Below are 13,190 nucleotides of genomic sequence, written 5' to 3'. Positions count from 1 at the left end.
CCTGCTCGAATCATGTCGTACAGTCCTGACTGCTTGTTTCTTATTTCTATATCGTGTTGTGAAAAGAGAGAACTAAAATACTAGTACAATAAGGCAAAGCCATAATAGGCTCGAGTGAGTTATTTATATGAAAAGAGTGAAAAGGGACACTGCTGATGCATTTGGTACTATTTTGCTGTTCGATCAGTAAGAGAAAGTTTTTAAAAGCTGCCCCTTGCTACCGAAGACTCGTGCAAGTAGACCAGTGTCTCGCCTTCGCTTCCCCTGATCGACTTCCGGTGCACTTATGCTTGATGTAACCAGTGTTCTTCCTGCCTTGCACCTGTTCTGAGGGCTGACACCCAGTTCTTCCTGAGGAAGCTGAAACTAGTCGAAACCTTTGAAGGGGGGACTGTGCAATCTCTGTGGCTGATTAACGGATGTCAGGGTAAACAAACATTAGCATTTGAAAAATTCAACAACTCGCAAGAATGCAGTCGCATTTTTGGAAAGACTCTTTGCCGCAGCACGATGGCTGCGCACCGCTGAGATTACACTCCGCACTTGAGCGTGGAATGTGCACGACTTTGACTATCCTCATTACACAGGCGGCAATTGCGCCTGTGTTGTTATTTATGGTTAGGTCATACTTTTAAGAGGCATATTTTGTTTTGCTAATGGTTTCGGTGCCATCAACAAATCTGCATGACCGAATAAGAAAGTGTAACCCTTCTTTGATGTAAATGGCAAGTTTTGTGCAAATCCATCGGTGGGCCTGGGAGGCAAAACATGGGGTGGGGCTGTCGAGTGTTACAAACAGCGTCTTTTTCCCATTTGAACTCCCATAGAATTCCTTGATACTTATAAAATGGCCGAATGGAATTACACCGGAAAAGTTTAAACGTTTAGCTTTTACTCAAGGATGTTCCATTGCTTCGTTAGATGAAATCGATTCAGTAGTCTTCCAGAAATTACCGTGTAAAGAGTGTCTCGAGCTGGGCATGAAGAGGTTAATTTTTAATGATATCAGGACCATTAAGTCACTGTGTTACGTGAAACAGGTTTCGCAGACCTTTGTGAATCCAAATTTAAAAAATAAATACTCCAATCTGAATTGATATGCTGCTGAATCCACAAAACTCAAATCTCATTATTGACTTCGCCCAACTCGGAGAAATGTGTTGCAGCCGCCATTACAGGATGAAGGGTACTTTCCCAACTTTGTGAAATTGGTTTTGAAAGAGCACATAAACGGGCAGGATGAGTACGTCCTGATCCCTAGACGCGTTTGGAACTGGCTCCAAAGGGATCCTCTATTTTTCAGTTGTTAAAAGGTGTTAGTCATGGTCCCCAGCATCTCCTTTGACGTTCACAAATCCTCTTTAAATATAGCACGGCCAACTGGCTTTGCCAGTGCTTGCTTTAACTCTTACAATGTTGAGGTGAATTCGGAATAAAGATCTATTTCTACTTTTCTGTTAATCTCGGGGGATTTTTGCCGGTATTCAAACATAGTGAGAGAGCATTTCAGCATGGCCACAGTTATTTTCCACTCCTTAATCAGTGGTGCAAGTAGAGATAGACTTGTTTGGTTCAAATTATTGTAAGATGTTCAAAATCATGATACTTCCGAGCATCTTCCGGAAAACAATTGCTGCCACATCCAGTTTAGCACAGGGAGACAGATTGACGGAAGGTTCTTTTTCAGTTCCTTTAAAAGTTATAGATTTAAGGGGTAGCTTTGATAAATCCGATGAAATCTACATCATGACAACTAAAAGTGTAGAATATTTCAAATCAAACAATTTCTTTTTTTTTCAGGTTTCACTCTTGTGATCTGTCCTCTGGTGTCCCTGATGGAAGATCAGCTGATGGTTCTGGAGCAGCTGGGAGTTTCTGCTACCTCATTGAATGCTTCCAGCAGTAAGGTCAGTGGTTCTTTGGCTTGCCTCCTCCTTATATGCCTCTTTTGGTTTATACCTGCCTGTTAAACAATGGTGTAAAACCTATGGCCACAAAGAGAAGCGGTAATTGTTTTCAGCATTTGCTCTATTTCATGCCCAAGGTCCTGCCACTGCTGTTACCACAGCTCTTATCCAAACAAAAGGGCAGGCAGACGTGTGATGGTTCAGTGGGAGAAACTGTCAAGTTTGTTAACTTCTGGTTTAATGGTGATAAGATTCATTATTAGGTGTAGGTTCTCGGCTAAATAAGCGGATACTTGCAGGACAGTAGTTTAGAAGACTGTCAACAGTTCAGAGTGAATTCTTTATAGGACTGGTGGCGAACGTAAACCGCTGTGGATATTAATGAATTGTAAAAATGTGGAAGAATCAATATGCCTTTGCAGCCAGTCAAAGAAGATAATGTAGCATACAAAATGCAGATGCTAATAAGCTGCAGGCCAAAAAAGGTTAATTTGCTTTGAAAACCAAAGATCTGAAACGTGCAGGTTCAACGTTTAAATAAATACACCTCTGAAATGGCAGTGACAGAGGTATTTGCCCCATAAATATTAATTTTTCAATCTCCCTATTTAATTTTAAACACTTGTCCTATTTTGTTGCATGTAACTTTGCTTTAATGCCAGTCGAATCCCATGCTCTGGTAATCCTGTCTTACTGTAGACCAACACTCCCTCATTCCTTGCCATACATTGTACCCTTTGTTTTGGTGTCGCTACAGACCGCTTCAGCAATTTGGACAACCTCATGTTCCACATTTAAAAAAAGTACATGTTGTACAGAGAACGTAAGCTCAAGTCACCAGGTCCACTGTTGGGGTTCATGGTTTGCCATTGCTTGGATGGGTTGTCCATGAAGGACGTGGCATTTGGTGGATTGTTACGTTGTGCCATTTGTTTTCCCATTAGCGGTAGTACTCAAGTCGTTATTTTCTTAGACTGCAGAAGCAGCATCGTCTGATCATGTGTAGCTTGTAGTTCAGACCTAGTAGAAATTCCTTGATGTGTTTGTTTACTGACAAGATTACATTATAGTGGCGGTTTGTGTTTTTTTTGTTATAAGAATCATAGTATTAATTATCTTCATGATAGATTGAGGCTATTCACTAATCACCCTTCTAAGTTCTCCTGTTTTACGTTGCTTTCTTGAGAACATGTTATTGGTTTTACAGGTTTGTGTTCACAAAGTAAAGACTTGCTTGCACATAGATGTTCTGGCAGCTGCAGTGAAAATAAAAGCCCATTGTCAAAAGCATCTACTAAGCAGTATTTTGCCAGTTAAAGTCTTGTAACACCACCCTCAAGTTCCTTTTCCTAACACTGTGCTTTCAGGGTGCAGCTTAACTTTGATAATGCAGTCTGTTCACCAGAGTGGCTCTACTTTGCTTCTTTATTGTTATAGCCTAAGAGTCTGCTTTATCGAGATATTCTTCTTCTGTCAGCTTGGAACAACACAAACAATACAAAGTCGCCTAAGTATTACTGTTCCTATCCACTGACCTAACAAAAAGTCAGACCTACTGGTTGTGTCACTGCCATCCCACCATCGTATCCCAACACCTGTCCTGTGACAAATGAAAGGACGTTGCACCTATTTTTCTGATTGCAGAGCTGGTTTATTAGTTTGCTGTGGACGGCTGAGTATCACTGATTAGTTTGTAAATTAATGCTGTTTGTGCTTAATACTAATTTGTAGGACGTCTGAAACAGATTAAATTACATTATTAGTTCTTGCTTGAATCAGGATTCATCCTTATTTACATTTTGTAATTACAATAGGAACATGTATTTCTTATTAATTATTTTTTTAATTGCTTGTCGTTTTGTAGTTGCCGGTTTTTCATTTTTTATATCACCGTAGAGTCCTTTGCATCTTCCCATGTCCATGTTGCCTTTTATGAGAGACAAAAGCAACAAAAGATCGAAAAGTAACGTTTCTCTTTTTAAATGATTGGACTATTACCTCATTTTGGGAAATTAATATGGGTGGTCTTGTGAAATGTAATTTCCACAGTACCCTGACAATACCTTGAGTGGGGGGCCATGAATACTTATAAACGAAGTGGCACTTTGAACGTAACTGTGGCAGCAATTGATGCCAGTGTAATCTGGCATTGGAGCAGGAGAGGTGTGCGGTGCTCTGTAAGCAATTGTTTTACAGCAAGAATGCCCGAACTTCGGTAAAACAAACTAATTTAAAATATCTGTTAGTTGACTTGACTCCGTTGCCAAACGAATGGCTAAAAATGTCTCAAATGTTTTCCCACTTTGATGGCTAGTCAGGTTTGAGCGTGTAAAGGACTTTTTTTTTGCAGAGAATCAGGATTAGCACTTTTTTACTCTCCCCTGAGAGACAATTTTGTTTCGATTAGTACAAAGCGTTTTTTTAGTGTATATATGCTCACATCGCCAACCCGGGCCCTAAAGTTGAGCTGCTTTAAGACGAATTATTTGCCCATGCTGGCTATTTTGCCCATTTTACCATGACGTGTACATTGAGTGTCTCTGACTCTTTTCCCAACATGGCACCTGACTGATAGTCTCCAAAGACAGAGATATAGGCAGTTTGAGTATTTTCCAGCACTTTTAACTTAAGGCCTAATTGGATAATAGCAGGGCGGGATGCTTGGCTCTGTAGTGGGTGTGGTCTCTTTAGGGGAAATTAGTGGTTAGATCGCTAATGAGTGGGCCCATATAGGGGTATACTTTTCAACTGCTTTAGGGAGACATTGGTTTCCTAAACATGAAATGCAAGTTTGATCTTTCCAGTTAGGCCGTTAGACTAGCGAGATTCCATGTGTACTGTAACACTTTCTCCCTCCATGGCTAACTCAATGTATTTCATCGATCATGCACAGCTGTATCGGCTGAACTACAATGATCTTTGAATTAATTTTGAATAAAATGATTCCTAGATGTCTGTACATTTTTCAGTAGCATATTCCAGACCTTATGGAGCTTTTGCCTTCCAATAAAATATGAAACAATTATTTTGTTCTGGTGTGTTCTTGTACTTATACATCTATACTAATTTGTTAAAGTTCTACAATAGTATGATATTCTAGAATTGGGTGAGTTTGGCAGATCTCCACCAGGAATGCCATTTTAAAGCCTTGTGAGTTTTAATATTGGCACTAAATGAATTATTTAGTTGACACGTTTGTTTCAGGAAGAGTAAATCGATGTGGGTTAGAATCCCTGAATTTTAAGCTATCAGCAGTGGACAGATAGTGGTTGGCCCTTAAGACGAACACAATAGCATCCTAAATATTGCAGACAACCAAACAAGGACATGACTGCCTATGTGGGTTGCTTTATTCAATAGTTGCTGATGCTAGTACTTGCACAGTAGTTTACTTTTTATACAATAGGAAACATTGTGTTTGAAGTACCTTCAATTCATATAGTTATGACTCCCCAAACATGATTGGTTATTACTCATAAAGTAAAGCCTGGTGTCCTTCTTTTAGCTGGTGCAGCTGGACATCATGCTGTTTTTCTGATCTGACACTGCATCCTAAAACATTTTTGCTATATGTCAAGCCAAATATCTTTCTGTTCTCACTTGAAAAACTGGGCACTGATCAAATGAACCCCATTTGGATATGAACACTGAGATTTGTTTTAAATCGTTTGACAATTTATATTTTGCTTTTTTCATAGGAGCACGTGAAATGGGTTCACAATGAAATGATAGATAAAAGCTCCAAGCTGAAACTCATCTATGTTACCCCAGAAAAAATTGCAAAAAGTAAGATGTTTATGTCGAAACTGGAGAAGGCTCACGAAGCTGGTAGGCTCACTCGTATTGCCGTGGATGAGGTGCATTGCTGTAGCCAGTGGGGACATGACTTCAGGCCTGGTACCTCTTTTTACTTTTATATGACTAACATGTGTATGCATTTTCAAGGTGAAACATTAGCAGATTTGTGCAATGTAACAGAATTTCTATTTATTTCCTTTAGACTATAAATTACTTGGCATACTGAAGCGCCTGTTTCCTTCAGCATCTTTGATTGGCCTGACTGCAACTGCTACAAGTAACATTCTGAAGGATGTTCAAAATATATTGTATGTGAAGAAATGCATTACTTTCACTGCATCTTTCAACCGACCCAACCTTTTTTATGAGGTTAGTATTACTACCTTTCTTTAATGTATTCAGCTACGTAGTGGCATGTATAGTATGTGTTGGAGCTATTTCTGATAATCTGACATTTTAGAAATAAAGTCCCTAATACAGGATCGTGGACAATGTTGTCCTCAGGAATAGATGAAGAAATTTGTCCCTAAAGATAAGAGTCAAAACAGCATTTCAAATAGCAAACCGTAGGAATTAGCCTTGGCTCAAAGAAGTTCAAGCTCATCAATTTACAAACCACAAAGGTTTATTAAAATGTTAATGTGCAACACAGAAGGCAAAAATATATCAAGTCAATCAAGATCATGATATTTGAGTCATAAATCTAAAGCTTAGTAATCATTTGAAATACATGCAGCATGGAAAATAGTCAAACGTCCAGAATGTGCAGCAAATCAATAGAAAATCCAACAGAACCCAGTTCAAGAAAGAGACTAAAGAACTTCTGTCTCCCTCAAAACACATTGTCTAGTATAGAAATCCACCATAGAAAGCAGTGGAAGTCACACTGTCCGTATAGGGTGAGCAAATATATCAACTCATCATCACATCATATTACAGTTTTACAAAAACGTATTGTAATCCATTTAGCACCATCTCCCTAAGTTAATAATAACTCTCCTCTGACTTTGTTGTCAGACGTGCAGGTGAAGGGGTTCTGTCTGTGGGGCCAGGACTCTGTGTGCTCTCCCAATGCTGACCATAACTGATAGTATTTGTGATTTGAGCACTTGAAGGGTCCAATTCACTAGTAATTTTGCTGCTGGTGTTCTTTCCCACCAATCCAGGAATCCTAGAATCCTCAGTTTATCACATCTAGACCACCCTTCTGCTGCAATTGCTCTGCCCTCTAAAGTTTTGGTCAGTTCAGTGATTAATTTATTCATCCCATCTTACATTGTGTGAACCTCTGTCTTCTGTTGTTTGCACCACTGTTTGCTGTTTTCCACAGATCCATCCTCAATAAGTTGACTTCAGTTATGACAGTACCTCTTTTATTCTGCAGTGCTCCCCTGAAACTTAATTGCTGGCAGTACGTCAGCTATTGGGGATTCTTCAGGCTGTCCATTCTCTTCTGTAGCCACGGTGGGCACCTATTTGTCTGGTGCTCTGCTGCACCACACCATGCAGAGTTGTGTATTAAGTGACCACTGTGTGGGCTTTGATATTTTATCTTTGCCATGTCTGTTTTTGTTTTATAAGTAAGGAGTTTTTAAAAGTTTGGGGGTTTCTAAGTTTACAATAAATGTTATTGCAGCCCATTTGGTGACAGCAGTTCAGAAATAATGTTCTGTGGTACGTGGCAAATCAGGTGCTTAGTAGCCGAAATGTGTGCGCCATGGGGGTCCCACTCACCTCATTATCCATAGAAACTAACATAGCCAGTCATGGCGCATGTAGGGACAATACGCCACAGTTTTGAGCCAAAGGCCCACCATTACCCTAGGCTTAGTCCTGGGCCCGTAACAGACCCCCGCTCATCCATACATTCATATTTATTTTATTGCAATGTCTCAGCCTTCCATCACAGTTTGGTGCTGCTTCCACTCAGGAAAACCCAGTTTGGCATTACCCATACTACAGGGCCACTCTACGATGAGAAGCTGTATAGTTAATGTATGTAATTTCAGCCTTAAAGACTGTCAGCACATTAATGGGCACTTCCTCCTTCCAGTTGGCACAATGCACCCCCATAGGGAGTGGGCCGGGCCTATCTGTTTCTCCACAACCTGGCCGGTCAGCCTGTTTGCAGTCTAGGTCCATGCACTAGCCTTGTTGTTTCCGAGCTCTACAGCAGCCACATGGGGAGTAAAAAATAAACATACAAAAAATAACGATAAACATCTATAACAAACACATTTAAACAAGAGAACAATTAAGCATGTGATAGTATAAATGTTTATCACTTACAAATAACGAATTGAACACCACCTCTAAATGCAGGCAAACATGAAACAAAATAATAAGTATAAAACAATGAAACTGATACACACATTACTCTAATATATATAATTCTTCAAAAACATGGGAGGTCTATGATTCCTCTCCCTTATTGGCAGGAAGGACATTTCGATCACTTTCAAAAGCAGAGTCGGCTGCTAGTTTTGCCAAACTCACGGAACCTTTGCCTGCTCCTCCTGGTAGTAATACTTTCACTAATGGCTTATGGTCCACAGGGTGAATTTTGTTCCCCATAAATATGTCCAATAATATTCCACTCCCGGGGCTGCATCTAATGCTTCCCTTTTGATGACAGAATAGTTTCTTTCTGCAACAGTAAGTGTCCTTGATACAACTGCCACAGTTTTCTCTGCATACTCATGTTTTTAGGGAAGAATAGTCCCCATTCAGTGACACTTGCATCGACTGTATTAATGAACTTAGAATTTATATCAAAAGGTACCAAAATTCCTGCACCACAGATCTCTTTTTTTTATTGTGCAAAACATGTTTCCAGTTCCGAACTCCCAACAAAAGTTGACTTTTTCTCTATAACGTTCTCAAACACTTTTTCCCACAAATTTAGAGTAATATTCTATCAAACCCATAAATGATCGTAACTGTTCTTCATCTCTGGCAGCTGGGGCCAAATCTATTGTTTTCCACAAGTCCTTGTTTGGTTTCACTCCTTCCTCTGAAATTGTATACCCCAAATACTCAATTTGTTCTTCCAGGAAAAAACACTTATCTTTTCTCAATTAAAGTCCCACTTGGAGCAATTCTGTGTAAGGCTTGCTTAATTTCTACATTGTGTTGTTCAATTGTTTCACCAAAGGTCAAAATGTTGTCTTGGAAATACACTATATTTTGTAACCCTTTAAATTGTTCGCTAATCATCCCACTGAAAAACACTTTCCATCGATGACAGTCCAAATGGTATCCGAGTAAACTAGAAAGTTCCCTCTGTGGTGATGAAAACTGTTAGGGATTTGGATTCTTCATGGACTTTAATTTGGTGGTTAGCGCTTTAATGATTTAACTTGGAAAAGTACTTCCCACCTTTAAATAACAGCACTAATTCACCAGTGTTAGGCAACGGAAAAGTATCTGCAACAGTGTTTTGATTCAATGACTAAAGGTCGACAAAGAATCAGCTTTCTCAGTAAAAACAGGTGCTATCCTGCTAGATGCTCCTCCTGGCTCCTTGATCCCTTTGTTCAACATATTTTTTATAAGCTTTTTAGCATCCTCTTGATCACTAATAGGTACTCTCCTGACCTTGTGTTGTACTGGTACTGCATGTTCTTTTAATATGATCTTGTGCATATCCCCCTTGAATTGTCGTAGTTTGTCATCAAATATATTTTCTCCCCATCCAGTATTTCCTGGACGGATTTATCCTCCACAACCAGGATCTGAGACTGGCCCTGGTATTAATGATAATATGCAGATCATTCTGATGTAAACACACCAAAATTGTAGGCCCATATTACGCTACATACACCTTCCCATGTATGTTTCTTTTCTCAAATGAAATGTGAGTCTCCATATAACCCAGTATGTCAACCATCTCTCCTTGATACCCTCCTAGAGATATGTCCTTGGATTTTAAGGTAGTATCCATTCCCCCACTCCCATTCGAACATCTCTTTAGGGATTATAGTGAACATAGATCCAGTATCCACAATATTAGAAATTGGGTTTCTGGTTGTCAGACTATGCACCCTGTACAAGGAGGCACCACTATCCTAGTCAGGGTAAGTCAGATATGCACTAAAAGGTAACTTGTGCTCGCCCTCTGGTAGCTTGGCACAGAGCAGCCAGGTTTATCTAAAGAGGCAATGCTTAAAGTATTTGTGCAATGCAACACGCAGTAACACAATGAAAATGCCACAAAAAATCTCCACACCAGGTTAGAAAAAAAGACAATACATTTATAAGTAAATCAAGACTACAACAGCAAAGATGCAATAAGTATAATTCGAGTTATGAATTTTTAAAGCATAAAAATACTTGTAGCACTTAGAAGCAATAAGTACCAATGGGGGTTATCCAGTCGTGCTGGGCCAGGACAAAGTCAATAGTTCAGGCTGGCCTCGGACAAGAGCCACTCAGATTGAAAATCGAGTTGCAGGGTGCAGATGAAATCGATGCTTCGACACTGGGCGCAAAGTCAATATGATACTTTGATTATCTTCATTCAGTGGTGGTGGGTGATGTGTCAGTTCCATGGATGAAGCAAGCTCAGATGTGTTTGTTCTGAAGTGCAATGCGCCAGGTTTCTCCACACAGTTGAGGGGATGCATCAATCTCTGAGAGCTACTGCGAAGGCGATGCATTTGTTCCGATAGCGATGCACCAGGTGTACTCCCACAACAGGGTTGATGCACCGATTCTGCTTTAAGCAGACTGGAGATGCGTTGATTTCTCTGGTGAAAGTACATGTACCAGATTTCTCTGGTGGAAATTTGGGGGTGACACTGCAGAAAGGGCCATTCCCAAAATACCATTAGTTGTATCTGAAGTCCATTTACTTCAAAAATGGTCTTTAGCCTACTTTTTCCTTTTTATCTTCGTCAGTCACCTTTTCTTCACAACCCACACTCAAAATTCTATTTTGAACAGAGATGACTCTTCTGATATTACAGCCACTGTGGAATGAGCTCCATAATTACACATCCAAACAAAATGGCCTAGACTACCACACCTACCTACACTTTAACAGCAAAACAAGACTTCAAGTCCGACATGTGACTCATGCTCCCACATCTGTTGCACATACTGGGTTGTTTATAAAAAGTACTGCTTTTAAATTGTTGGTTTGATGATTTTGCAACAACATTCACTTCCACTCCGGCTTTAGCAGTAATCACTAGCTCTGGGACCTCATGCCCCGATATTTTTTTCCATTCCTGCCATACACAGATTTGATTGTTCTACAACTTTTGCAATGTCAAGTGCATCCTTCAATGTGAGATACTTAGCTGCCCATAATCTTTCTCTTCTCTTAGCCTAGCTACAGATTCATCCATTGACTCCTCAGTATGTTGCGGTTGAGTAAAACATTTGTATCTCACCATAAATAGGTTCTCTTCTTTAGCTAATCTAACTTCTAGCTGGTGTCTAGCCTCCTTGCAGATATCTTGAATAGGCCGACTCTTTGGTTCTGCAGCTTGGGGCATATATCTAAAAATGTGTTGCCCTTCTTTACCTAAAGAACTCAATAATAATGGTTTCTCCTGTGCAGATTGAAGATCTTGACTAGCAAGGCCTCTAAAAAATGTTTTTACATTAAAATTCAGTCTTTCCATGGAATAGATGGTGTACCAGCGAGTAACAAAAAACAAGATGGAGTGATGACTGACAGATGTGTTGTATCCATTAATGCAGTATGCTGTCTGAAAACAAAGTTGTTAAAATAGAGAATACTTGCATAAAAATGTTAAAGTGACTTCTAATGCGCAAGCAATAAATAGCTACCCTACACACTGTATAATACATGGTGTACACATCACTGTTCGTGGAAGCGCTTGAAAAATGTCCTCTCCTCGTGTGTGAATATGATGTATGCAGGGCTTTGTTCTTTCAATTTACTGGGGTGTGCGTATCTCTGTATACTCTTTGTAAAACACAGGTTCACATGTATAGCTTTGACCAACCTAAAATGGCTGCCCCAGCTATGTTTTGGGGTGCGTTTCACTGTACTCTTCGTTAAAAACAAAATGTGCGCATCACCCTATGCTTTGCTTTAATGTCCAAAAATAGGTTAGGCTTGCCAACGCTTTATAGTGGTGTACGTATCACTGTATGCTGCATCAATATTCGCTGAGCAATGTGTGCGTATTACCGTACACTAAGGCCTAAATTACGTAGCCCAACTAAATATGTCCACCAGGTGTCTTAAAACCTGCATAACAACACACATATCACCTACGTCACGTGGTAGCACGCGTCCGAGTGGCTCAGAGTGTTTGATTTACCAATTTTCCCCAAAATTACTTAAGTACATTACTTACAGCACACAATGTCTCAGGCCTTGATGCCTCTCATTGCCACTCCTGTACCACTCCAAATCCTGCAAGCTGTGCGACAATCCTCGTTTGCACAGCTTGTTCTCTCCCTCCCCGGGTTCAAGTGGATTCTTCGACCACGGCAGGAAACTGTAGCTATTTTGCTGGCCAACACATTGCCAAAATGTTGCAAAGGAAGATAGAAGTACAAGCTTCTATTGTGTTTTCAAATGTAACTTTTATTCAAGCTACAGTCTTGAGTGGTCGCTCCCTTACTGCCCAGGAACAAGTAACAGACTTTGAACGCTCTCACTTTGAACAAACACATGCAACCTCAAGAAGGTTCCATTCAAATGCAAAGCATGAGACATAGGCCATTATAATACATACCGAGTGCATATCTGGTGTGCCTAGTCCCTGGGGACTCAGGCAATTAAACATTTACACCTAATTGCTCCACTTTCATATTCTTATGTGTAGGAGCCGGAACAGAAATTTCAGTTTTTTTCAAAAGACCATAAGAAAGATCAGAGCTCTGTTTTAATAGAAGCTTCCAAGCAAGACCATTTGGAAGCAAGTGGTAAAATCCATCCAGTTATTATATATTTTGTGACAGATCAGAAAACCTGTGCTGTCTGGTTGCAGTCCAGAGTTTGTATTCTTGCTGTCTGGTAATAAATAATGGTTCTACCTCTAGTTACAGCTGGTAAGAGTTTTGCTCTTTCTAGAGTTGGGATGCTCAGTAGTGTTAATTCTGAGATACTGTTTTATGGCAGTACGCCGATTTGTATGTTAAATCAAGGGGAATGGGTTTCTGGGCACAGTGTTACCACTCACTTATTGGTGTTTGTAAAATTTCTCTACAAAAGGTCACACTTTTCGGTGAGGACGTCAGAAAAGCCTGTTATCCTTGAAAAGGACTGCCCTGGATTGAGTGATTTGTAGTGTTTTGCCTTATCAAAATTACAGTTTCCTGTGTTTCATAGCAGTGCTTGAGCACAAGGAGTGTGCAAAACAGGGAAAAGTAACTTTTCATAACCTTGCGGTAATACGTTTGCGCTAGTGGAGCCAGCCAATGTTAGGAAACCATATATTGTCAAACTAAAGATAGATACAGGACAAACGTTTATGCCACATTTCCCCCTTCATGTCATTT

General features: G+C 40.0%; 1 protein-coding gene across 2 annotated transcripts in view; it reads left to right on the top strand.

Annotated features, from left to right (window-relative positions):
* Positions 1 to 13,190, top strand: part of RECQL (RecQ like helicase) — a 162,671-nt gene that overhangs the window by 59,944 nt on the left and 89,537 nt on the right. For both annotated transcript variants that reach the window (XM_069228534.1, XM_069228532.1), the window contains exons 5-7: positions 1,801 to 1,907; positions 5,606 to 5,804; positions 5,908 to 6,074. In XM_069228534.1, coding sequence (XP_069084635.1) covers positions 1,801 to 1,907; positions 5,606 to 5,804; positions 5,908 to 6,074 — 473 coding nt within the window. The remainder of the gene's footprint in view (positions 1 to 1,800; positions 1,908 to 5,605; positions 5,805 to 5,907; positions 6,075 to 13,190) is intronic.

The sequence above is a fragment of the Pleurodeles waltl genome, chromosome 4_1 (assembly GCF_031143425.1).
Source record: "Pleurodeles waltl isolate 20211129_DDA chromosome 4_1, aPleWal1.hap1.20221129, whole genome shotgun sequence".
Lineage (NCBI taxonomy): Eukaryota > Metazoa > Chordata > Amphibia > Caudata > Salamandridae > Pleurodeles > Pleurodeles waltl.
This window is presented reverse-complemented; position numbering and strand designations above follow the sequence as displayed.